Below are 27,980 nucleotides of genomic sequence, written 5' to 3'. Positions count from 1 at the left end.
GGTAGTCCGAGCTGATGTGATTGGCTGGAGGCAGGGACTAGTTTGCATATTCATGGTTCCCTGTATACTAAATGAAGCAAGGGTGTAGAGTTGCATTCAAGCTATTTTAAGGCATAAAGAAATTCTTTTCACATGAATTTTTTTTTAAGTATGTCTTTTTTTAATGAATAAAGATGAGTTTCAAGTGAAAACCTTTAGGGGGACTTTAAAACCCCACTTGAAAATCTTTTGGCAATTATTCCTTATACACACAGCTGTTCATATGTAATTGTCCAGGGAGACAATTTATGTTTTGACCACTGCATGCTGGGAAAAATGTGGCAGCACTTCTGCTCTTAGCCATCTGTTGAGTGGACACGACTCAGAATCAAATTAAATGCTGCCACCCACATGCTGTGATGGTCTCGATACTCTCACCTCCCGATGCTACATCTATCTCTCCAGAACTCTCGGTCAGTGGGAACATCACTCTGCATCACACTGACTAATGAACACTGATAACCCTTGAGGAGGACAGTGGGTAATCCCGGGAGCATGTTGAGGAAACGGGGATCAATAAATGCTGCTTAATAACTGTCCATCTCTCTAACTGCTAACTCTGATGACCATTTGGTCAACACAGCAGTCCCCATGCAGCCCTTTTATCTTCATTGTCACATTTAATTGTAAATGATGATTTTATTATTTTATTGCATTTGTGTAGGGGAGAAGGTGCATTTAAAGTATGAGAGTACTTTTTTCTTGTTTTTTTTTTTTTGTTTGTTTGATTTTTTACAAATTATATTATCTGAATAACAAATGTGTCCCAGTTTTGCTTAATGGACTCCATTCATTTGTGTCAAATCTCACAATAATGGAATGAAGCATGATTTCAGAATGATCCAAATCCAGTTTCAATTGTTTTTTGTTCTTTGTTTTTAAAATTGTAATATCCTTTCTGTTTATTTCCAGTTTTTAAATTATATCCCAGATTTTCAATGTGACTTCAGACTTTTGGACCCCGTACAAAATGTATCGCCTACAGCAAAAGTTCTTCTCGCCACAAAGACTTAATTAAACTACTTTGTACACTTCAGTGACGGACAGCACCTGCACACAACGAGAGACATGTTTTACATATAGATTAGCTCACCTTCTCAATATTGACACCATTTATCTCTGTTCTTTAACTCAAAAAGTTAAAACCGAAGGCAATCCCAGTAAGAGCAACAAATTCACTTTACTTACAAACCCATGCTATTTCGTCCAATCTATACAGTAGCCTCTACAAAGACAAGCTAGAAATGAGTTTTATTGAGTAAAATAGAACAAGGCAATAAGAACGAAATTGAGGGATCAGGGCAGTGAAGTGCCTTGTAATTGCAAACAAACCAACAGTTGAGCGCACGTATGTGTGTGTGTGTGTGCTGCATGTTATCACAGTGACCTAACTGTCATGTAAACATGATTTTAGCTGTGGTGAGGTGCTGTGGAGCCCATGCTAAAACACAAAACAAATTAAGCATTTAACTGTGAAACAAATACATACATATCCAACTGTTTACGTAGATATAAATTAAGACATAGCACTTTTATTGGTTTTATATAAAGCTAATTATTAATAGCACTGACTAACCCCAAACCCTACCTCTAGAATAACATTTTTGCCATTTTATAAATTAAATGTAATTAAATTAATAAATAAAATTAAAAAAGCCATTGCAAACAAGCTTCTGATTAGTTAACTCTCTAAATAATTCAATGTGTGCATGTACAGTAGGAATAGATTGAGGGCTATTGATTAGGGCAAATGAACAGAAGCACAAGTTAATTTTAGACACGTCCTTAACTACCCTGAACTTATATGAAGCTAATGATAAAGCTACCTAAGCCGAGCTGTTTCAACACCATTTTAAAGGGGTCATATCATCATCTTCAGGAATAAAATGTGAGTTCAGTATGACATATTCAAACTTTCAGAACTATAAGGCATGAAGATATTAAGATATTATGAACATTAACAAGACTATTTTCTGTAAAGCTGCTTTAAAAACAATGCATGAAAAGAGCAATATAAATAAAACTGACTTGACTCACCAGACCAAAACGACAAAATATGGCTAAAATCTTTTACTCATTTGTGACATCATATGGTTGGCTTAATTAACATGACCATCCATCAGCACATCACATCAACAATGCTTAGGGATTTAAAGAGAACCTACAATGTTTTTATTTATTTATTATTATTTACTTTTCATTTAGTGTGTAATACAGACGTTTGTTCATGTGAAGCAGAGCTGTAAAAAGGGGGGCGCTGCAAGGCTAAGGGATAGTGTACAGTCAGCAGATTATTATGCAAAAGAAACCTCTTCAGGGTGATACAAGACACCACTGTGAAATTATTCAGCTTAGTATGCAGCTACTTACCACATAGGTAAATAATAGAACACAACATATTTTATTACCTCAAGAAGATATCTTTCAGTAGCCGCTTGAGCGATCTGTTTTCAGTTGTAGCTGTTGCTGTCATGGAATAACAGACCACTAGATGGCGCAATTGAAGAATCAGAATTGAGAATTGCAGGGAGCCATGTACAAATATAAATTAATGATGCATGATTCTGCACTAAGCATGGACAAGTTTGAGAAAGGACTGCCAGTGCCAGACGACGAATCCACTTCAAACATCACAAAAAACAAAACATACTGTCTACACCAGACGCGAGTGGCACAATGTGACGCAACAATAGCAAATAGAACCCATTACAACCAGTGATGCTGTCTACACCGGATGCGACCAGGGTCGGCGCCACGAGGGGGCCCCAGGGGGCCTGGCCCGGCCACCTAGGTTACTCTGCCCCCTCACCTCTGGTCAGGTCAGCACACCACCCTGCCTCGGAGCGCGATTTCATCCGTTGAGACTCAGCAACAGGCATGGTGACGGTTCCACTGTGCCCTCTTATTCCTGACATATAATTAACTACATATCGTCGCTGTCGCCTGTCGGGTGGAAACCTCGTATGTCCAAATTTGGTCAATTTCATATTTTTTCATAAATCGATGCTATTGGTCAGTCCCCACGTGGTAGCCTACTGTTATTTTTACAAATTATTAACCAATCTAAAGTGTTGAAAATAGCTTGAGAGCAAATCTCTTAACTCCATTGGACACTTAACTGTCTGAGAATCCTCATAACTCCACCTCTTCCTCACTCCGCGGCGGGCGGGAGGCTCGCGGCATTTTATCTCCTCAGGATTGAAAAGTCACAACGATTAAGAAGTCCTCGTCGAGCAACACGTAAAGCAAGCCTTAACTCTGATTTTATCTGTGTTAAACTATGATATCAGTTATTGATGTATTTTAAATGTCTACTTATTACTAGGCTTATTATTACTAGGCTTATTATACGTGTGCATTGAAGTTTTAAAATGTATCTAATATAATACTTGAATTGAATTAAATGTTTTGGATACAAGCATTAAATTATTGTTTTTTATTATTTTACTGACTCGAAGTTGGCACTGTGCATGTAAAATACCCCAAGTAGCAAGGTTTTTATTTATGGGAGAAAAAAGGTAGGTCTACTGGTCTAATTTCCGCCTATTAGACAGCCTAACGTTAGTCAGCTCATCGTTTTTTGTTCTGCTTCACTTATAGCTCTTAAACCTTTAAAATGGAGTTTAGGAAGATGTATGTATACCACAGTCGTTAGCTTTGGTTAACTACTGAAGCCTTTTCTCTTGTCAAAAGGCTCAACGCGACCGCTGACTTTGTTTGCATGCAGATTAATTTCCGCCTATTTTAGACAGCCTAGTATTTTGGTATTGCATGCATCACTCATATGTTGTGTTAATGTTGGTACACAACAGTATAGGATAGCAATATAAGGTATAACACCAACTTTAACGATACAATGTTTAATAACTCAAAAAATATGCCGTTTTTTTTATTTAAAATATATATATATATATATATATATATTTTTAAATTAATTTAGTTTTACTAGAATAAAATCAGCTTTGCAACTTTGCATTTTCACTTGCGACAGGCGATTAAATAAATTACGTCACTAGCAGCTCGTTAAGTATTTTTTTTTCAGTCAACTTCTACTCTTTATTCATAATCTGTATTCGTCTAAAACACCTAACGTGCTTGATCATTCAAGCAATCATGGATTTATAGAGGTTGTTGTTGTTTTAATTAAAAGTGGGTGTATTATTATTATTGAGGGTGGGAGAGGTATGCCCCCCCCAGTGACACAACGAGGCCCCCTCGTTCCGTATGTCCTGGCGCCGACCCTGGATGCGACGCAACAAGACAAATTCCCAACAGTAAACTGATGTCCCGTTTCTGGTGTCCTCCAAGTGCTTGTGCAACTTCTGACACAAAGGACAGATGGATTTGCAATGTTCGCTTTGTCGCGTCCAGTGTAGACTGTTTTTTAAAGACAAGAAAATATGACGAGACATAATCACGCATTCACCAATGCAACGGTGGGTAACGAAGAGAGACCACAGTGTTGCATGGCTCAAAATGTTAGCTTCTGGCAGTATCAAGCTGCACAAGTTAAGAAGACGCCACTTAAAGACTTTCACATCACAAACACAAAGAACAGCTGTCAGGGGCATGGGAAGTGCTGCAGCACCCCCTGTTTTCACAGGATTGTAAATGTAACGCAAATTTTTGTTCATTTACATTTATTCCTTTAAGTGGAATACATTTATTCCTTAAAACACTTTAAGTGGCTTTAGGACTATTTAGATGTTAAATTATGTTTTTTAAAACTAACGCGCAAGTCCACCATCAGTGTTGTGTAAGGTAGGCAACTAGGCAGGTTTTTTGTGTTCATTTCTATTTCATGTCGCTGTGCAGGCTCTTTTATTGTATATGACAGTGTAAACAGCCCAATAACCCTTTTATTTAAAGGCTTAATTTATGTCCCGTAGACCGGTCCGTTGCATTACGATTGAAAGCAGTATCAATAATGTCAAAAATGTGATGTGCAGTCAAGTTCGGGTGTGTGTGCTGTTTAAACGAGTGTTCTCACTGATACGCTTATTCAAAGAGTTTTGATGAGTTTTATAGACAAGTTTTATAGACTTGATATTGTTTCTTATTCAAAAGTGGTGAACCCCCCATAATAGGGGCACTTCAACACCTTAGTCCACCCTGTTACAGCAAGTAATTCAACTATTCCTTTCTAACAGTTTGTTATGCAGACCATGCAAAGTGACTTATTGAACAATTTGAACAGTGGAAACTATGTTTGAACCAAAAGCAAACCTGTGACCCATAAGTGTCTGCTCTCATTTTAAAAGCAAAGACGGCATTCATTAAGAAGTCTTAAAGGTACAGATACTAAAGCAGCTAAACTAAACAATTAAAAAAGTGAGGACGCTAAATCTAACTAAAATTACAACTTTGGTTCAAACCTTGACAAAAATGATTAATGGATGTCAGGAGAACAGTGACATGTATACATATATACACTCACCTAAAGGATTATTAGGAACACCTGTTCAATTTCTCATTAATGCAATTATCTAATCAACCAATCACATGGCAGTTGCTTCAATGCATTTAGGGGTGTGGTCCTGGTCAAGACAATCTCCTGAACTCCAAACTGAATGTCAGAATGGGAAAGAAAGGTGATTTAAGCAATTTTGAGCGTGGCCTGGTTGTTGGTACCAGACGGGCCGGTCTGAGTATTTCACAATCTGCTCAGTTACTGGGATTTTCACGCACAACCATTTCTAGGGTTTACAAAGAATGGTGTGAAAAGGGAAAAACATCCAGTATGCGGCAGTCCTGTGGACGAAAATGCCTTGTTGATGCTAGAGGTCAGAGGAGAATGGGCCGACTGATTCAAGCTGATAGAAGAGCAACTTTGACTGAAATAACCACTCGTTACAACCGAGGTATGCAGCAAAGCATTTGTGAAGCCACAACACGCACAACCTTGAGGCGGATGGGCTACAACAGCAGAAGACCCCACCGGGTACCACTCATCTCCACTACAAATAGGAAAAAGAGGCTACAATTTGCACAAGCTCACCAAAATTGGACAGTTGAAGACTGGAAAAATGTTGCCTGGTCTGATGAGTCTCGATTTCTGTTGAGACATTCAGATGGTAGAGTCAGAATTTGGCGTAAACAGAATGAGAACATGGATCCATCATGCCTTGTTACCACTGTGCAGGCTGGTGGTGGTAATGTAATGGTGTGGGGGATGTTTTCTTGGCACACTTTAGGCCCCTTAGTGCCAATTGGGCATCGTTTAAATGCCACGGCCTACCTGAGCATTGTTTCTGACCATGTCCATCCCTTTATGACCACCATGTACCCATCCTCTGATGGCTACTTCCAGCAGGATAATGCACCATGTCACAAAGCTCGAATCATTTCAAATTGGTTTCTTGAACATGACAATGAGTTCACTGTACTAAAATGGCCCCCACAGTCACCAGATCTCAACCCAATAGAGCATATTTGGGATGTGGTGGAACGGGAGCTTCGTGCCCTGGATGTGCATCCCACAAATCTCCATCAACTGCAAGATGCTATCCTATCAATATGGGCCAACATTTCTAAAGAATGCTTTCAGCACCTTGTTGAATCAATGCCACGTAGAATTAAGGCAGTTCTGAAGGCGAAAGGGGGGTCAAACACAGTATTAGTATGGTGTTCCTAATAATCCTTTAGGTGAGTGTATATATATAATAACCCCTTTACAAAGTTTACATTCTTTTGCTTTTTTCTGTATTGTGGTGTGTTCTTTGTCAAATGTTGTCTTGACTTTTGTAAACGATAAAAGGAGATTTTTTGAGAGTTGTTTGTGAATTGCATTCCACAGCTTAAGTACATGTTTGAGGCTTCAAGAGTCTTTTGTGTGTAGTTTTTTTAAAAGAGAAAATGTCTATTATGCAATCATACAGAATAAGTTCTTTATATCTTGCTTTCTTGTCAAACTGACAAAGCTGTGCTCTCAGTTTCATTTCCAAACCAACTACACAGTGCTTTTTAACAATAGACACCTTCACTGTTTTGACCGTTCATCAGCCTCCACAATATTTCATCCTTATTACGGGCCAATCAGCATGGTGCATTTAGTCAGTCTGCTAATTACAGGCCAATCAGCTTAGTGCGTGTTGGTTAACCGCTCATTAGGAACCAATCAACTCAGTGTGCTTAGCTGAACTACCCACAGATCGTGCCACTTGTTGCCCTGGTTTGACATATCAGTCCTCTCCATCAGCTCCCAATTGAACATGAAGGGATCAAAGTCGGAACTGTGTGAGGCATATCCAATGTGGCCCAACATAATTATAACTGATGCCAAGCCAGCTGACTTAGCCTTTGACTATAATGAGCATGGTGACAGCTGGCAGTACACCATATATGATACATATATACCGGTCATATTGCACAAGAGGTGATGCAGCTTTTGTCTGAGTTAATATGCAATGAGAGGCTTTAAATGCATGTGAATGAGGTTGCTAGAAAGGAAGCATGCAGGTTTCATTAAAACTTGCAGAAATAATGACACTGCAAGTGAAAACAAGGATTCATGGGCGCCACATCATTGCAGTTGATCTGCACACACACACACACACTCAGGGTCCAAATTTAACACTTGCCAAACATCAAATATAAGCAAAAATAGATTTAGTGAGTAAACAGAACAGAGTTACTTATTCAGCATCATAGAACAGAATGTTCATGTTGTTCATATTCTGCATTAAGCTATAGAAAGGTCAAAATCACAAAGTCCTTTTGTAGTTTTAGAGAGACAGAGACTGGTTTAGATTGTATATGATGCTACAAGTGACACATTATAGACTAATAATCAGTTTGACCAGTATTTTATTCATATTTTCCATGGTCTTTAATATTATCTTTTTTTACTTATCTGTTATGCCATCTGGACATTTTTAACAATAACACTCAAAAGGATAAAATATATATTTAGTAAAATAAGGAAACCAAGAATAATGCCAACTGCAGTTTAATGGCCACCAAGAAAATGTATCACCAGTAGATTGCAAATTGCAAAACCGGCCATTGCAAAAAGTTAATTTTGGACCCTGAACACACACGTTCAAGCCAAAGGCACATGTTGGCTCTATACAGTGGGTTGAAGTTCACATATTCTCCACGTCTCAGAAGACAGAAGGGACAGAACAAGACGTATTTCAGTTCACACATCACTTTACCTCCCCTCCCAGGCAGAGACCATGAGAACCTGCATTGTTGATCTGTATTCTGGTGGTTGCGGCACATGGACTCGATGAGAGTGTGAACCCTGTTCATTTGTATTCACGTGACTGTACCTCAGCCTCAATTCCCCCCAAATTCAACACCAGACTCCATAGCACTTACAAGAAGTCTCTGCTTGCGAGCAAGGTGGTTGCTTTCTTCAGCACCCTGTCAAGATAAAATCACTCCAGACAATCTCAGGCCTTTTCCTATTCCGCCTGTCGGTGTGCCGCATGGAAGTCGTAAAAATGCCAGATTCTTTTATTGAGGCGCTGGTAATTGTCCCGGCAGTTTAATCGTGCCTTTACAAAAGACGGCGGAATGACGGACCGTTAACATAATGAGCGGCTCTGTCACCTCCTCCTGTGCTTCAGTCCTCTCTGCCCGTGTGTGTGTGTGTGTGCTTTCCTTTATCTAAATCCAAAAAAGGTCTTCATTTCTTCTCTTTTCTTCTCTGCTCTCTCCAGATGATAGGGGCGGATCGGACATGCCAACTGAATGGATGACTGACTCTAAATGAGCTCACACCAAGGGTGCATATTTCAGATCTGACCAGACACATGCACACACACATATAGGCTTATACATATTGCCAGGTGTAGATGCTAGATACGACACCACACTAGGACTGGGCGGTATGATGGCAGAAATGTGTCACCCGGTATATTCCGGTATATACCGCAGTACATATATCTAGCACAGGGGCATGAGGAGGGAGAGCATGTTCATTTTCTCTTATGTCGCCTCTTTGTCTTTTTTTATTGTTTTATACTGTCTAAGAAAGGAGTTTCCACTTTTTGCATGGAGAATTGTTAGATTGTGTTAAAGGATTGTACATCATCGTAACTTAATAAAAAAATTATTAAAGCACACATTATTGACAGATACGATTTTGAGTTTGTTAGGAAATTGATATCTGCTCAGCAAGACAACATTACTGCCAATAAATTCCATAACTGAAGAGCTATATAGTTAGAATGAAAAAATTTACAGAAATATCCTTAGATCTCGCATGAATCTAAGAATAACTCAAATTTCAGGGAATGTTGAATGTTTTATAGTTCCTCTCAAAAGGTAAGAGTTTACGCTCAAGCCTCATTTACCAACACACTCTCATGGCAATTATAACTATTTTAAGTTTTGGCAAATTGGTGGAGAATTCATATGTATTCGTATGATCCCATTTGTACATTTTTGTACAATCTGTTTACCACTTCGAATTAGGTTCAGGGGTGGACCTTCATGGTTGCTATTTTTTTTTTCAAACCAATCAACCGCTAGTGGAAAAAAAGTATAGGCTACTTTATTGTATTTGAAATATATTCCCTTTTTCAATAGTACATTGCAAATATACTAACAAAAATGTTACTATCTTTAAATATATTAAAAGTATATTAGCATCATGCTTTTACCTATTTTCACAATACAACTTTTAACACTTTAAAATAATTGTACTTTTAATATATTTCTAAAAAGTACAATACAAGTAATAAATATATGCTTAGTTAAATTTTTTAAGAAATATGCTAAACACAGGCATAGTTTTAGTGAAGTTTTAGTGTATTTAAAGAAAACATACTTATGTTGCTCTTACTTAAAGTACATTTTATGAGTACTTTGTGTAAGCACATAGCAAAATGATTACGCTTTTAGAGTGTTTAAAATATATGTACTTTATAAACACTTAGGCCTACTGCAATATATTTTAAATATTTATGTATTTATCATTTTAATATTTTTAAAACATTTTTTACATTCCAATGTACCAACTAGAAACATTTGTCAACTATTATTAAGCATTGCAATAAGCATACTTAAAATTAATGTTGTTCACTTTTACTTGTTTATAGGCTACTTGTAAAAGGCTACTTAAAGGTGCTCTAAGCGATGTCACACGTTTTTTAGGCCAATTTTTTTTTGTCACATACAGCAAACATCTCCTCACTGTCCGCTAGCTGCCTGTCCCCTGAACACACTGTAAAAAAAAACGCGATCTCTGCAGACAGCCCAGGCTCCACAAATGGCAAGAAAAACAAACTGGCCCAGCCTGGACCACGAAACATAACAAACAGTGTTCCAGCCAATAACCGACAAGAATGATTTGGGGGTGGGGGTTGGTGGGTTAGTGTGCGTGCACATGAAGGGGGGTGTGGGGAGTGGAGGAGAGAGAAGCATGAAGAAGGAAGAGGAGAGATGTCCTAGACAATGACAACGACTAACATTAAAAATGTATATTCTTGAGAATTTTGATATGGCCGACACACGACCAAAGAGAAGACGTTGCGATGAACAAATAACAAAGAAGAGGGAAAAGGAGAAGGAACGCACAAAGTACCGAATTTACATCGGAAAAGCGTTCAAAAGGTGGTGAGAACTCGGCCGACAGAAGGGCTTCCAATCCGAAATTCAGGTGGCTCTGTTTTTGCTGGACAGGTGGGTAAATCCAGTTTGGTTTTTCTAAATGGTTCATGTCTGTTTCAGGAAGCACGGAAGGGAGGGGGAGGGGACGGGATGAGGAGGAGGGAGGGTCGAGCTAGCCTCTGTTTTGTTTGACAATACTTTGAACGTCAACAAGAAGTGACTTCACCCAACATCACTTAGAGCACCTTTAAAAGGCTGTTGTCCATTACATGATACGTTTGTACTACTGAAATTCCCACAAGGATTTCAACATCATATTATTTGAAATGCATCATAGATACATTTTCCAAAGATGATTAAAAAAGTTTGTACTTGTTTAAATTCAAACAATAGCATAAGACACGTGACTAGTCCTGATTGGTTCCAGAGCCATTGAATGGTTGTGATTGGTTCTTATGATAATGAGCTCGCCTCGCACTTCACTCAGAGCTTCCGTTTATCAGATATGCTGTGCGTGCGTGCAGATGTTACTTGAATGTGATTCGATTTAGAAGTCTAAATTTAAACTGTTAAAAATATAAAGAGCGATCGTATCTCTTTTTAGAGGACTAGGAGGAAACCACGCGATTGAAACGTGAACAGATTTGATGAATCGTTTATCGGAAGGATGTAAATCTCTAAGCTGAAATGATTTAAATGCTCTTTAAATGCTCTTTAAATGCTCTTGAAGTACATTAAAATTAAGCTTCAAATATATTATAACTGTAGTTTAAGACATATGAAAGTATATTTTTAATGAACTGTAAAGAAATACACTTTTAAAATGCATGAATGTACTTGAAGTGGTTCCATTTTAGCACAATTTAATATATTAAAATATAGTGCAAATAGCTTAAAATTGATCTTAAGCATTTCTTGAAATACACTTAATATACCTGAAGTTGTTTTAAAATTATACATTTAATACGCACTTAGTACAATTTAAATATATTTCTTTTCACCTGGGTATATTGCTTGTATGTTTCAAAGACACTCAAAATGAATTTGTAATGTACTTGTAACACAAATAAAGTACACTAATAAAGCATATAATTAGTCCCTACACAGGCATATACTTAAAGTATACTAAGTATACTTAAAGTTGTTTCAATTTAGTACACAAACGTACACTAAATACACTTAAAGTTATGCTTTACTACAATTTAATTACTACTAAAATACAAAATTAGTTGTTTCAAAATAGCACACTTCAAAACCACCAAGTCAAAACCACCAATTCATAAAATATTTACGTTTTCTCATGAGATTGGGTTGATTTCCACTCACTGAAAAGATGACAACAAAAGTACTAGACATGAAGCACTGCTTAAAGTTTAATTAAAAAAGAAACAATTAAGTCTATTCTTGTGATCCTGTGATAACAAGATTCAATATTGTGACATGTTCCTACAGTATCATTCCAAACAGATCTAGATGTGTGAAAATCTTCAGCATTTTTATTCATAATATATGATACTGCTAAAAAATCAAATACAAAAATATTGAATTATACAAAAAGGTGTTTGTTAAAGAATGCGTTCACCCAAAAATGAAAATTCTGTCATCGTTTACTCATCCTCATTTTGTTCTAAACTCATAAGGCCTTAATTCTTCTTGCAAACATAAAACATAAATTAAGATTTTTAATGAAACTTAAGAGATTTCTGTCGCTCCATTGAAAGTCCATATAACCAAACTTTGACGCTTCAAAAAGTTAATAAAAACATTGTAAACATAATCCATATGAATTGAGCAAGTCTTCCTAGTCTTGAGACACAAACACTTTATATGATTTGATTTAGTTTTTGTTTTAGGTGAGAACCAATGAGATTTGTTCTTGAATTTCACATAAGTACAGTTGGACTACCATTTACCATATTTGATACCAAGACTTCCATAGATATTGCGATATATCGTTTTTGGGAATTCTTTTGGTCATGATAAGAGTGTAGAGAAAAATCTGATATCGTGACAGCCCTAATGTCAATACTTTTGTGTTCTCTTGCAAATGGTTTGCGTTTCCTCAAGAAACTTTGCGTTCACTCGTAAAAAATTTCGCATTCCCCCGAGAAAAATTCCTTTCGCTTGCAAAACGTATTGGCGAGCTAACGCAATTTTTCTCAGGTGAACACATGCACCACACTTTTTCTCATAGGAATGCACAAAAATTAAGATATATAAGAGAAAACGCAAAGAATTGACAGATAATATTTCCTCCCATCTCATATTTTTTCATAGTTTTCATAGTTTTTCCTTCACCATGTCCCTTTAGGGGCTCCGTAAAATCAGTGTATAATATAATATAAGTATAAGTAACAAAGTAAATAAGTCAAATACTTACATCAAGTAAATAAAAAGATAAATAATCAAATGAAATGCATCCTTAATTCACTAGACTACCCAAAAAGCCATTACCACATGGTTATTACAAGTAAAGCAATAATTGTTATACTTTTGTGTATATATATATATATATATATTTACTCATACAATGATATAAGATTTTGGTCACGGCTTCCACCTTTACATCAAGTTCTGTACGATTGAGACACACAACAGCCCTGTCTGCACATCGCACATTAATGCTCATCTGTCTTGCCTACTTATCCTAGGCTGAATCAAGTCAATCCCAGTCAATATTCACTCTGAAGGGACAGCTAATTAAAAAGTCACCCCCAAAAATCATGCTGAAAGAATAGACTAAGAGATGTATGCGGATAATTAGCAGAGTGAAGACAGAGAACCTGGACAGGCCAAAGGGGGAGGGGAGGGGCAGTTCGCATTAATGCTGCTGAGAAACAGCACCCCTGCCAGAATAAATTCATATCCCAGCAAGGTGCAATGAACAGCACCGCATAATGTAATCTACCACAATTCAAGGTTACTAAATGTGTGGCTAACAAATTTATTCAATCCCCTAAGAGCTTAAATGAGCATTAGTCTAGGAAAGGTGGAATTCATTTCACACTATTGTACATGTTGGAAATTACGTAATTATCACTTGTATTAACACTTTGAGAAAGGATCATTCGGATTTGCTCAAAGACTCTAACTAGAATGAACACTTCAAAAATATAATGTAATGTGAAACTACAGGCTAACCATTCTTCTCATTCATAACTTAATCATATTTCCACATGTGAAATGTATATGAGACTTGGTAGCAAAGTGTCTTTAAATGATTACACTGCAACAAAACAGTTGACAAAGCCCATTAAAGTTTCTTCTTGGACTAGCACAGTGATGGCTGTCAAAGTGAAGTGTGACACAGAAGGACACAAACCAATCATCGTTCACATTGCTTGTATCTTCATAGTTTGACCCCAAATATTTATTGTTAGCAATACATTGCATTTCTAAAAGAGGCAAAATGCACACATGCTGACATCTGAGTGCTAAGAATAAAATGTCCGGAAAACACGGAAAGTAAAACCTGAAAGTAAAACAGCTTAATAAACATACTGAAAATGTCTTAATGAAAGTGTACAAATGGTTTGTGTGGGTTACTATTGAGTAAGGAGACAGAAAATATCATCAGACAGAAGAACACGGAAATTCCCAACCATGACAGAAAAACAAACACGCGAAAATCAGCTCAAAAGTGTCACTCTCCATCAATGACTGTATAAAACGTGCCTCTGGCCATCTAGCTGCATGGTGGCTATATGTCTTTTGTCCTCTGCATGTGAACCCCAGAGGGAAAAGTGTGTGTGTGTACTTGTACAACTATCTTTGTGAGGACCAGTTTGAGTTTTAGACCATTGGAGTGAGGACAAAGAGAGTAAAGTTAGGACATTTTGGCCGGTCCTCACTTTCTGAGATCCCTTTAAAGGCCTGTTTGAGGGTCAAGACTTGGTTTTAGGGATTAGGTTATAATTAGGTTAAGGGTAGGTTTAGGGTCAGGGTTTGGGTTAGGCACTTAGTTGTGATGGGTAAGGTTAGGGTAAACAGCTAGAGATTGCATTGTGTCAATGAATGTCCTCATAAAGATAGATGTACAAGTGTGTGTATGTGTGTGCGTGTGAGAGTTTATATCTTACACTGATGGTACGCTCTTAAGTATCTTCAAGACTAGCCCTAACTGAATGTCTGTTTTGGTTTTACTCCTGTTTTTAATCCTGTACGATTTATGGCTTTTGGTTTTTGTTCACAATCATATAATAAACCTGTTGTGGCCTATTGGTTGGAACAGTGGCAATTCTGGCTCACTTGGCGCACTAGATAACACCTTAAATCAGCTTAGTAGTTCATTATAATCCATTTTTGGCTATAATGATACAGTTTTCATGTACCCCGCAAGGATACCCAGGTTCAAATCCAGACTTAATATTTAATCTTTTTTGAATAAACCAAGCAAAATGGCAACTGAACTTGACAGATAATGCATCTTTGAGAGCTTTGACATTTTGATAGTAACTGCTGATGTGTTCCACTGAAAAATGGCATGTCTTTTGAAGCAAAATGCATGGATATGATGACAGAATTTCCTGTTTAAAGTAAATTATCTCATTATTTCAGATAATCATAAAATATTCCTTTTTTGGGGTGATAGTTGCATTCAAAATCCACTCAAAAATATGAAGGCGCAAGTTTGAATGACATGCCGCCTCTGATGACGATAATGGCTTGTAAGAGACGATGAGTTTCCGTACCCACCACACCACCCATTCACTTTCTCAGTATCTCTCTCTCTTTGCTCCTGTTTAAGTTTGTATGAGTACTTGAATTGAACGCAACTTTGTTGTATTATTTTCATGTTATCACTGTGAAGCTGCTTTGATACAATCTGTATTGTAAAAAGCGCTATATAAATAAAGGTGACTTGGCTTGACTTGAAAACATTGTGACATTCACATTTATCTCCTAAATGTAACCCATTTATATTCCATATTCAATGTGGGAATTTTAAATCTAAGAGCAAATGAAGCATGACTGTAGCAGTAATGCTTCAGCAAGGCTATTAAACATTATATCTAAGAGGGTAAAATAGAACTGTCATCATCAATCTGATTTTTTTTTTCACTCCAGCATGCCAAAAAGCCTCCCTTAAAACGTCTGCTTTCAGCCTGTTGCCCAATGCACAAGCGCATTCTCTTGAGACTGTTCGACAAAACTAAGTCTCAGTGGAATACACAAATGAAACGACAGGACGACATGGAGACAGCTGCAAGGGGTCTAGTTAGGAGGTATCCTTCGCAAACGTATTGACAAGAGCTCATGACTACAGTCTCAGGCTGCTGGCTCTTCATAATTCTTTAAAGCTATTTTGCATAGCTGCAGTATAGGATGCGTCCTGCGCGCTACCTGCGGACCCCGCGAGATGCCATGATGACGCGCACAGCTTGACGGACAGGGTGTCAGGCTGCTGCTTTAGTGATGGAGCTAATGTGCCGTGAACTAGCGCATTAAATGCAAGCGACAGGTAATTTTAACACACAAACATAATGACATTAGCAGGTCGTCCGTTTCATTTGGTGTGCCAAATATGATAATGACACTTATGTGCGCACTGACAATATCGTAAATCAAACCAGAAACAATTTCCTAACAGCTTAAACACCGCAACTTCCCGATAGAATAACACATAACGACATTACAATCGCAAAAGTAACAAGTTAAAGTTAAAATGCGGCGACACGGTAAAGATGATTCGTGCGTCTGCAGGCAAAGAATGGATTCACCATTCCCTTCACATCCGCAACAGCTGCAACTGAGCTCATCCTCCGTTTCCCCCCAAATCAGCTGAATTAATCGGAGGAAAACTCACCAAAAATTGCCAGCTGGAACAAGTAGAACCCGATGAGGTCCATCCTGCTTAGAGCCAACAATCTCGAGGCAGTAAAAGACTTTCGCGACTGCCCGTGTCCACTGGCACCAAAGTTGTCCAGAAAACGTCGTACTGCGTTCAGTGCTGCTTTCCTCCAAAAATGCGAGGCGCAATCCAAATCATTTCATAGGTACAGAGCACGTCGAGAATCATCTTTTATTCCCCAGCAAATCTGGCGCCAGATGAGGGAAACAGGTGCGCAAATCAGTGGCACTATTTTAATAACAAGTTTGGATGCCGCGTTAATAACCTCATTAGCACTCAAGACACTAATTAAAGAGCGGTGTTGGTCTTCCGGAGTAAATTCGTCTGTTTTTCGTGTGATGCTGTGTCTCTGTCTAACTCCTGAGCGCACGAGAACTGCACTGACACCAAATCACCGGACGCGCAAGAGCACTGCGCTCTGCCCTCCGACTCCACTGACAGCAGAGAAGAGCGAATGCAATTCATTGTTAGATGTATTATTGTAGTATATAATTAGTTATTATATAGTATATAATGATTATAATTATTAATAGTTAACTTATTATAAAGTATATCATTTTTAATTATTATAGTTATTACATTTATAATTCCCCACGTTTCTTTATTATAGGATTAAAGTTTTCAAATACAGTGAAATATAAATGAAATATTAGAAAAAATACATTTCCTGGATTAGTGTTTTCTGTGGTATGCTAGAAGGTCACCAACATAAACAGGGAGAGAAAATGTCATTTTAAAGCTTAAAAAATTAACTCTTCACTGATTCTTGAGCCATGGGACTTGTACTTGTACTCCACAACTTTATAGTTCTTAAAATAGCAACAGTTACACTAAAATGAATCATAATGATATTCTAAACACAATTTAAATAAAATAAAAACTCTATAAAAATATAAAATGTCTAAAAATATATGCAGTATAATGTATATAGGCTATTAAATAATAATAAAAAAAAGTGTTTTAAGTGAAATTAAATGAAAAAATATATAGTTTTGTCACAAATGTCAACTCAGTCACAAATTATACAGAATTTTTTCTTCAGATTTTTTTTTATTTACTTTGCTCTAGCTTTCTCACAGAGCAAACACGTTACAAAAAAATACTGTGAAAAATAAATAAGTAAACATAGAAGGCACACAAAGACAAATGATCATTGGACAGTGTTTTCAGTTTTTGACTTGGTCCTCTAAGCAAATGTGATGTGCAAAAGTTAGTTTATCTTTATTGATGAAGATAAACTATGTAAGACAACCCATGTAAGAAACAGGAGATGCTCTCAAATAGGTAAAACCCTTTAAACATGTTCAGCACATTCGACCAAAATAATTCTGAGATTTTCTTCTGTGAATTCAAAATAATATATATATTTATTTATTTAGTTTGTGTTTTATGGCACGGCAACAATTCCATCTCAAACAGAGGGAAATATTCATTCAAGCTGGGAAGCAGAGCTCTCAGCCCTCAGTGTAAATAAGAAATGAGTGACATTTCCATTAGGTTTGGCAAAAGTTGAAAATGTGTGTGTGATTGCTTGAGCTGTGTTCGATCTCACTGTATGTTTCTTCTTTTCATCACTGAAGTGTGGATGTAATAATTATGACATAATACCTGCTGCAGGTATTGTGAGTGACAAGGCAGAGAGAGTGAACAAGTGAGAAAAAGAGAATGATAGATTGCGAGAGAGAGAGAGAGAGAGAGAGAGAGAGAGAGAGAGAGAGAGAGAGAGAGAATTTGGCCAGCAAAATGTTTGCCAGCAGGGGTTTGGCACAGCAATCCTCTCTCACATGCTGGAAAACTGTGGAAACAGGCATACTAACGGCCCATCTGTTGAGAGAGAGAGAGAGACAGAGACATAACAGAAAGTCCTTTTGCGCAGTGCTGACAGGTGATGACTCTACAGCACATCCTCTTTAGTTTCATCCTGCAGGTTCTGCGCTCAGAACTTTAACAAATAGATCAAATTTAAGTGTAACTTTTATGCAGTTAGAAGCATAATAAAAGTAAAATGTAATTGTAAATAAAGGCATGTTGTGGGTTTGAGGTGGGATATGGGTAAGGATAGGGAGAGGTTTGGTGGTGTGGGTAGGTTAAGGGTGGGATAAAGGAACACTCCACCGTTTTTTCATATTAAACTATGTTATTCCCTTAACTAAGACGAGTTGATACATACCTCTCTCGTCTCAGCGCGTGCAATCAATCGCTCTGGCGCGCGGCGACACTTTGATAGCACTTAGCTTAGCCCAGTTCATTCATTAGGATCCAAACAGAGATGAAGTTAGAAGCGACCAAACACCTCCACGGTTTCCCTATTTAAATACAGTTACACGACCAAGTATGGTGACACGTGGCGCTTTTCTAAGCGGGTAAAAAGGATAACTATAATGTATGGCGGAATAGCACTTGGGAGCACTTCGACTCGGCGCAGTAAAAAGTCACATTTGGTTCTAATGACAGGACGGAGAGGGAGAGGGGGAGAGGATTTTTCAGGGGTGATGATATTACTGCGCCGAGTCGAAGTGCTCCCAAGTGCTATTCCGCCATATGAAATCCGCCGATGAAAATGAAAATCACTCCCTTTATAAAGCCTGGAAGAGCCAGGATATTTTTTTGTGTTTGGCTGAAAGAAGAAAGTCATATAGATGGCTTGAGGTTGAGTAAATGATGGGATAATTTTCATTTTTGTGTGAACTAACCCTTTAATTTAAATGTAGCCTACACTGTTAGAAAAATCTGTAGAAATTACAGTATTACTGGCAGCTACTTGCCAGTAACTTACTGTAGATTTAAATTGATGTTATTTACTGGCAACAATTTGTTCAAAATTAAATGAACATTAAACATTAACAAGTCTTTATCTTTACAGAATAAAACTAAAATAACAGCCTCATGCAAAGCATTCTGGGAACCAAAATCTGAAGGAAAGAAAACAGAAAAAGGTTGATGAAGATTTCTGGTTCCCAGAATGCTTTGCATTAGATTGTTATTTTATAGTTTTATTCTGTAAAGACAAAGACTTGTTAATGTTTAATGTTCATTTAAGTTGAACAAACTGTTGCCAGTAAATAGCATACATTTAAATCTACAGTAAGTTACTGGCAAACAGCTGCATAACTAGAGCAAATTTTTTACAGTGTACTCAAAGACACTTAATATAGAATACAAAAAAAGAATACAAAATCATGAAACCATTCAATTTAGTCACTGGACATTGACTAAAAACATTGTGACACTAACTATGTGACACCTATGTCGCATGATTCTTAATTTCCTTTCCCCTGAAATTCATGGTCTAGAATGACAAGTTGTTATTAAAAAAAAAAAATTATACATTGCCGTGGGTTATTATCTACGCCATTTCATCTCAGCTTAGTCTAAACTCTAATCTCCTTTAATTAGTTCATCTATCAAACGCTTGCACCTTCGGATGTTATTTGAATGTATATACATATTCATGCGAAATTAAAACGTACATGCTTTGAATTTGTCTGTGGCCTCAACCATCCATTTATTTCCCAAATTATCCATTCTCTGTCACTTTCTTTCTCTCTTTTCAGCTCTTTATTAGGTCCACACTTCTCTCTGAATCACTAGAGTGTCATGGAACCATCAGCAATACCCTAGAGAAAGTGTAACCAACAGAATGATTGATTTATTTAACTTCCCTTACAGAAATTTATATCAGCTTATGATTTCAGTCATTATCATGCTTTTCACTTTACAGTAGATCACTGCTTCAAATAAATTAGTACTTCCTTCTAAAGAATTTTGTTAATACTTGGGTCATTACTAGTGGGTTACCATAATCTTTAGTTTTGAATTAATTATACATTCTGCATTAATCTCATTAATTATGAAACCTGTATATTTCTTAGTAGTTTTCTGCCAGGTATGAAAAATAGTTATCGATTAGCTGATAGTGAACTATTGCCTTCTACTGAGTGCTATTATTTTCTAGTTTGTGGTAACACTTTAGAAAACTGTTCCGTCATTAATGAATGACTGCACAGGAACAAATGAGTTACGCACTATCAACATTCTAGTAATCACTATAAACTAACAGGAAACTGCACTAATAGCTAATCAGTAACTACTATTTTTTCATACCTCCCAGAGAACTACTAAGAACTACTACAGGCTCATAATTAACGTGAATAATGCATGATTTATAATAAGGTAATGGTAACCCATTAGTAATGACTCAAGTGTTACTACATCCTTCTAAAGGAACTAATAATAATTTGGATCAGTATTCTAAAGTGAAAAGCATGATAACTTTCTAGTAATTACTGAAGTCATTGCTTTTGAGTCTTTTGTAATGTTTTGAATTCCTTCTGATGGATTTGGTTACACTTTAGTCATTACTAGTGTGTTTCCATGATCTTCACTTTTTGAATACTAATCCAAATAATTAGTAAAAAAGTGAACAGTTGGATCAACTTAAAAAAATTACTTCAATTGGTAACACCTAAAGAAATTAAGTTTTCTCAACTTAAATTATCACGTTTTATCGTGAAAAACGTGATAATTTAAGTTGAGAAAACTTAATTTCTTTAGGTGTTACCAATTGAAGTAATTTTTTTAAGTTGATCCAACTGTTCACTTTTTACAGTGTATAGTTCCTTTAGAAGGATGTAGTAACACTTGAATCATACTATCCAAATCCTTACAAAAACCTCAAAAGCTTACAATGACTTCAGTCAATATTAGGTAGTTATCATGCTTTTCACTTTAAAATACTGATCCAAATTATTAGAAATTCCTTTAGAAGGATGTAGTAACACTTGATTCATTACTAATGGGTTACCATTACCTTTATAGCACACATTATGCATTATTAACATTAATTATGAACCTGTATATAGTTCTTATAGTCCTCAGTAAAGTATGAAATAGTAGTTACTGATTAGCTATTAGTGAACTACCTCATTTAACTGAGCGCTATTACTTACTATTACTTAATCAGTTTCTTGTTAGTTAATAGAATGTTAATAGTGCGTTACTCATTTGTTCCTGTGTAGTTATTCATTAATGATGGAACAGTATTCTAAAGTGTTACCTAGTTCGTTAATCTGAGTTTCTTGTCACATTGTGTTACTCATTAGTTTCCAACGTAGGAACAATATTCTTACGTTTTACACTTAATAGAAATGAGGCTGGAGCTGAGGTGGTGGAGAAATGATGGAAGAATTGTCAGAGGGCCGAGGTAAGAAGCTATTTATATATACAGTACTATTGCAAAGTGATTGACAGGGTACAATAAACATACTCCTTCTGAAGTCCATTTAGTTCATCAGACATCATTTTTTTGTTTAAAACAAAAAAACAAAAACAAAAAAACATTACATATGATCCCGTTCTAGCAGACATTTATCCGAAGCAGTCTAACGTTATGGATGTAATTACATATGCATGATAGGAATAAACTATTAAGAGTAAACAAAACTGTGCACAGGTTCATTTCATTGAATAGAGTAACCTCTCTAATGGATCATCACATAAACATTTTATATCAATAGAATATTCACTTTCTGTCTCTTGGAAGCAGACACAGTACAAGGAATAAATGACTACAAACCTATAAGAGAATTCAACTGGTATTATTCACTCATTCCACCATTCACCAATTAATCCGTTCATTCATGCAATTACCTCAAAGGAGATTCTGAACCTAAGATTCAAATGACTTTTTTTCAGAGGGTAAACATTGACTAAACACGCCGAACAACCCTTTCTGTCCTCACCAATCATCAAACTCCGTTGACATGACACCATCCTAATTTATTGACTCACTCAACATACAATTAAAACGCAATAACAGGACTCATTTTCAATTAATTTATAATGTCATTCTATTTGGGTAATTGCTGTCATTGTTGTAATTGTGTGGGCTTACAGATTTGACCTCCCCGTCTGTGAGTAGAAGGAACGTGTCAGCAGAAACAGAGGGAGGTGACAACACTGCTTTTTACTTATTATTCCAACTCTGAGACATTAATATGCCAATGGAGCCACAGGAGGGTAACATTTGTGTGTCTACTATATGTGCGACAGAAGCAATTTCAGCATGATGCATCTGATGTGAGACTCATTTTAATGTGCACAGGAAGAGCAAGTGTGAATCTGATGTGTGACATTTCATGGAAAGCAAGGAGAGAACAGGTCATGCCTTTACATACAACCTTGAATTTGTAGTCGTAAGGTTTCTGCGCTTGCTGACATGGAGAGCAGCATCTTTTCATAATATACATAATTTAAAGCACACACAAACTTGCATGCACATCCTCAGACTTGGCCAGAAATTACAAACCTTGAATTGGTTTAGGAAATAGTGTCGTCTCACCCCACCTTTGCACGTATCACACTGCCTTTTGCGTCTGACTCATTTATCTCTCTTTACTGAGTAATGACCATTACTGTCATCTATTTGCAGTGTTCTGAAAGATCAGGACAGTGATTTCCCTCATAATGAAAGACCAAAACTGTCCTGAAATCCATTTTTTATGAAAAAAAGATTATTGGAAAGGAAAAATCGTATCCCCCTCAATGTATGATCAAAAACATATCAGATTATTATGATATCTTGTACCAACTAATTAACCAGTTAGCTATGCTAAGCTAGTTGGTGTCACAATCAATTCCAATTTCATGTTCATGGACTGTTAGTTTGTATTTCATTGTTTTCCTGTGTTTCCTTCTTGTGTTAGTCACTAGTTTGTTGCCATAGCTACTGATTATGTTGTGCACCTGTGTCTTGTTGAGCTTCTTGTTATCCTGTGCATACTGTATATCCCCTCAGTTTCCTCGGGTTCGGCATTGGCTTTGCATATGTAATGCCCTTGAGCAAGGCACCTAACCCACAATTGCTCTCTGCTGCCCACTGTTCCAGGTGTGTGTGTCCACGGTTTGCAGTGTGTGTTCACTACTCACCCTTATGTGTGTGCACTAACTTGGATGGGTTAAATACAGAGGACAAATTCCGAGTATGGGTTACCATACTTGGCCTTCACGTCATGTCACTGTCACTTACAAATGCTTGAATAGACTTAGTGTATAATTTAGGGTAAGGCAAAAACACGGTTTAAAATGTGGTTTGATGATGTGCTCGCTAATTATTTAAATAATTAATTTCAAACAAAATAAAGTTACTTAGTGCAGCTTTAATTGTCACCCACTTCCAGTTATTTTTACAGTACAAAACAGCTTGTTATGCTGCCTGAGACTGCAAACTTTTTTCACATATCACTATATTGTATTGTCATTATCATAAACACATTGGTTTTTAGCTGTAATACTGCTCCTTCCAAAAGTATTTACACTTGAGACATTCATGGCTGATTCATCAACACAACAGCTGGTCTATTTTGCCTTCCTGTGCATACGGTATTTACGTCACGCAGGACTTCAACTCGCCCATGGTAACAGAAACACTACTAAAATCTACTAAATAAACTTTAAGTTTGTCTACTCTTTAAAGAACACAAATAATAATTACTATAATTACTACAAATAATAACAAATTACTACAGTAGCGCAGATAGTTTTACCGTTGCTGCTTACTTCTTGCCTAATTCTAGACTACACTGCAAAATAAGGTGGCTAGAAAAACCAATAAAAAGCCGTCTCAGCCAATGAAATGGCTTTGAGGAACGGTGCTAGGATTCAGCAGGTGAATAGGATATTGCATGACACATGTCTTATTGAGAATGCTAATTCGCATTAGCTCGGGCAACCTGAATTTTTTATTTAAAAATATCTAAATGTATGATACCATTTTGTCCGATTTATTGGTGATTTGAAATATGCTATTGAAACCTAATCTTGAAAGACAGTTTTGGATATTTCATACTTGACCCATTCAAGTACATAGAAAATAGCTGCCTGGGGGTGTTGCAAAGATGGCCGCCCAGTGAACTTTTGCTTATGGTCATGTTATAGTGTGGGTTATGTAATGAGATTTCACTGCATGGAGCAGTGGGTGTGAGTGGGGGATTGTGGGGCAAGGTGAAAAAGATAGGATTCACCTAGAGATGATCCCACAGGGGCAACTTGGGACGAATTACTGAACACAAGGCACAGCAGAAGTGCCCTATATAATGAGGGTGAATAACTTAATGTCTGACCGAGTGAAGGAACGAGAGAGAGAGAGAAACTGATGGTGTGATGTTCCAAGCTCACAGTGACAATAAAATAGAGCATTTACCCCCTGAATTTTCCACCCCCTCCCATGCTTTAAATACTAGGAGGACAAACCTCATGCTGTGAGGTGGAAAAGTGCATGTTTCTTTTACACATCTGTCTGTAACCAGCCCACCATTTAATAGAGTTAGTAGTTAGTAGAGTAGCATTAAAGAGCGGTTTGTCTGGGAATTATAACTGTATTCTTCATCAGAATGTTCTTTTCCCGCTGTGAATTCTACAGTCAAACGCTACATGAAGTGTGCAGAGAAACAGAGCTGGGAGTGTGCTGTGTTGGGGAAGCTATTTAAAATGGTTCCTTGCCAAGCTACAAGCTACTCAAAATGTAATGTATTATACAGTAATTAGAAAGAGTTTCTATATTGAAGCTACTAAAATGATAATGATCAATACCTGTTTAAATAGGGCTGGCTGGGAAGGAAAACACTTTTTACTGTAATGGATTTAACTCAGTGTGCTAAACTTGATATACTTTTTCCACATTTATGTGATGCAAGTTAAAGTAATTTATATGTCAAGTACAAAGAGTGCTACATACTGTTACAATCTACTCCACAGGGTGAGTTGTAAAGTAGCAGTGAGGTGGGTTGTAAAACTAATAGAAAACATGGACATCAGTTTAAAGTCTCGATGTAATAGAAGCAGCAATAGATCTTTTCTTTCATATCGTAATGTACATAAGAGTGAAATGGATTATCAAAAAAATGTAGAGCAGGGACTTTCTATAAGTTTCTGGATGGAGGCAGATCTGAATGCAAGGTCGAGTTTGAATTTAAGATAGGGGCAGGGTTTACGCAGACTAAAAGATGGGGGAAATCTGCCATTCATCACCACAAAGAAGTCTGTCGTTTCAACTGCAGATCAAATTGACATTTTAAATTAAAATTACAAGCTCAAAAAAAAAAAAAAAAAAAAACATGCACTGATGAATGTTCACAATAAGAACAATGAGATGCATTAAAAAATAGATAGGGTGAATTTCCATTTGAATGAATGTGGAATTTAAATGTAATCAATCAACCAATAAATAAATAACATTATATACCAACCACCATCTACAGTACCCCTTTCCCAACTCACATTTCATTTTAAGCATTCTACACATTTTACCATTCAAAAGGATTTAAAAAAAGATAAAAAGGGTTATCAGTTCTGTAATTTAGAATCGATAAAACTGATCGTATTGGTTTCAGTAGGGAGAATCAGCATGGAGAATCCCTATTTCTGACGATTTAAGAGAAAATGAAAGCACTTTGTCCCTTGAAAGCACTTTGGTTGTACAATAAGTAATCTGTAAGTGCAGAAAAACGATGGTGAAATATTAGACTGTCCTGTGGCTACATCACAGACTGTCATTTCGCTCATTGCAGTCAAAACAGTAACACTTTAGATTACAGCCCGCAAAGTACAGCATATTTTAAACGAGTTTTGCAGTGTACCTATAAAGTACTTATGTGTAAGTATAAAGGAACAACATGTAAAGTTTGGGGAATAAAGGGGAAACAACCAGGAGAATTAACAAATAATGTATACTGTAAGTGTTTTTAGAACTAAGAAGTTCTTATTCTAGTATATGATACAACAATCTTACATTTGCGCTGGTGATAGTTGGTCGGAAGCGAAAAGATGAGTACATTATGAGAGCATTTCTGGGTGTACTCTATATTCTTTTAATACATAATGCAGAATAGCATGAGACATGGGATTCCTTAAGATTCATCAGTGAAAGATTGAGAAGAGGAACAAGAGAAGGAATACACCAAGCAAGAAAAACAAAAAAGGGACAAAACGTTCTACTTTCTGTATTTGAAATGAAAAGTTTATTTTAAAAAAAAAAGGTTTAAGATGAATAAGAAGTGTTATAAATCTGTTTTGAAATAAGTTGTTTTTCAAATAAAGATTTCTGAGTCAGTGATATTAGATTGTGTGTATTTTTATTGTACTTACCCTGTAACTTCATGGAACAAGAGGGTAACAAGAACCACGTTAATTTACAGCCTGCAATGTCACACTTACCCTGTATGCAAGGTAACAAGCACCACTTTAATTTACAGCCCGCAATGTCACACTTACCTTGTAACTACATGGAACAAAAGGGGAACAAGCACCACTTACCCTGGACAAGAGTATATTTCCCCAGTATTAAAAAATAATTGCAATAGTTTTACTTGCCTTGAAACTTGTAAACCCAAACTAAAACATCAGCACTTTTGCTATAAAAATATGTACTGTATAAATACACACATAAGTAAATTTTAGAAAAATTTATTGGTACACTATTATTACAAAAAGGTACATGCATTAGTATGTCCTCGCTAAATTGCTCCCAAATGTAAGATTGCTGTATCAAAATAGTAGAACAAGAACCCCTTAGTTCTAAAATACTTACAGTATAAATAATTTGTTAATTCTCCTGGTTGTTACCCCTTCATTCTCCAAACTTTACATAGGCTTTTGCTCCCTTATACTTACACTTACCGTAAGTACTTTTTAGATACACTATAATTACCGAAAGTTACACTGTAAATTCATCATAATTACGCAGTACTTTGCGGGCTGGGATCTAAAGCGTTACCGTCAAAATCTGGAACCAGACGCGGACTTACGCCATGGTTCTGTTGCATCTGCTGTCCCTCGGCACTGCAGTGGTTAGATAAATGTGTTAGTGAAGTTCCTGCGGCAGTAATGCCAGCCTCCAGCGTCTGGCACAGGATATCAGATGTGACATGATGCATAGACAGCAAATGCAAGTAAGAAAAAAAAGAGATGAGTGAGTCTTCTATGGACCATGAAGGGCATAAACAGGAGGAGTGAGAGGTGCGTGTAACAGTGAACTATGATGACAAGATGAGACAATTCAGCCTCGTGTTCTTGGCAAAACATAACATCTAAACAGCGCTCTGAGATTTGCTCGTAAGACCGTTAGCTTACCTTTAGGAGTGCTTACAGAAAACAGAAGGCTTAACAGACTTATGGGAGATCTTTTAAAGCCCCTTACAGCACAAAACATCCAGTCCACTCATCAGACTTTAGGAAAAACTGCTTACACGGATTGCTCATCGTGAGGTACTGATGAAACATACAGACAGGAGAATGGCAGGGGCCTGCCTGTGGGTAAATGCGTAGAGAAACCTAAGCTGTAGTCTTACAACGGTGAAGATGGCGCAACAGGATGCAAGAACATTAGGTTTCTTTTGGGAATCAGCATATTCTCTTTTAGGATATGATTATCAATCACTTTCAGCATTTCACAAGAATAGAATTAGTCATTGTGGGGTGTGGGGGACACTGTTGGGGACTACTAACACTACCGTTCAAAAACGGTGACTTGGGA

General features: G+C 36.9%; 1 protein-coding gene across 1 annotated transcript in view; it reads right to left on the bottom strand.

Moving 5' to 3' along the window:
• The window catches only part of gfra4a (GDNF family receptor alpha 4a), a 109,179-nt gene extending 92,293 nt beyond the window's left edge, over positions 1–16,886 (bottom strand). Inside the window, exon 1 of the mRNA XM_084391203.1 lies at positions 16,406–16,886. Coding sequence (XP_084247329.1) covers positions 16,406–16,448 — 43 coding nt within the window. The 5' untranslated portion in view covers positions 16,449–16,886. The remainder of the gene's footprint in view (positions 1–16,405) is intronic.
• Positions 16,887–27,980: the final 11,094 nt, after the last annotated feature.

Source organism: Rutilus rutilus, assembly GCF_951802725.1.
Source record: "Rutilus rutilus genome assembly, chromosome: 20".
Lineage (NCBI taxonomy): Eukaryota > Metazoa > Chordata > Actinopteri > Cypriniformes > Leuciscidae > Rutilus > Rutilus rutilus.
The sequence above is the reverse complement of the archived record's forward strand: the minus strand, read 5'-3'. Positions and strand labels throughout refer to the sequence as shown.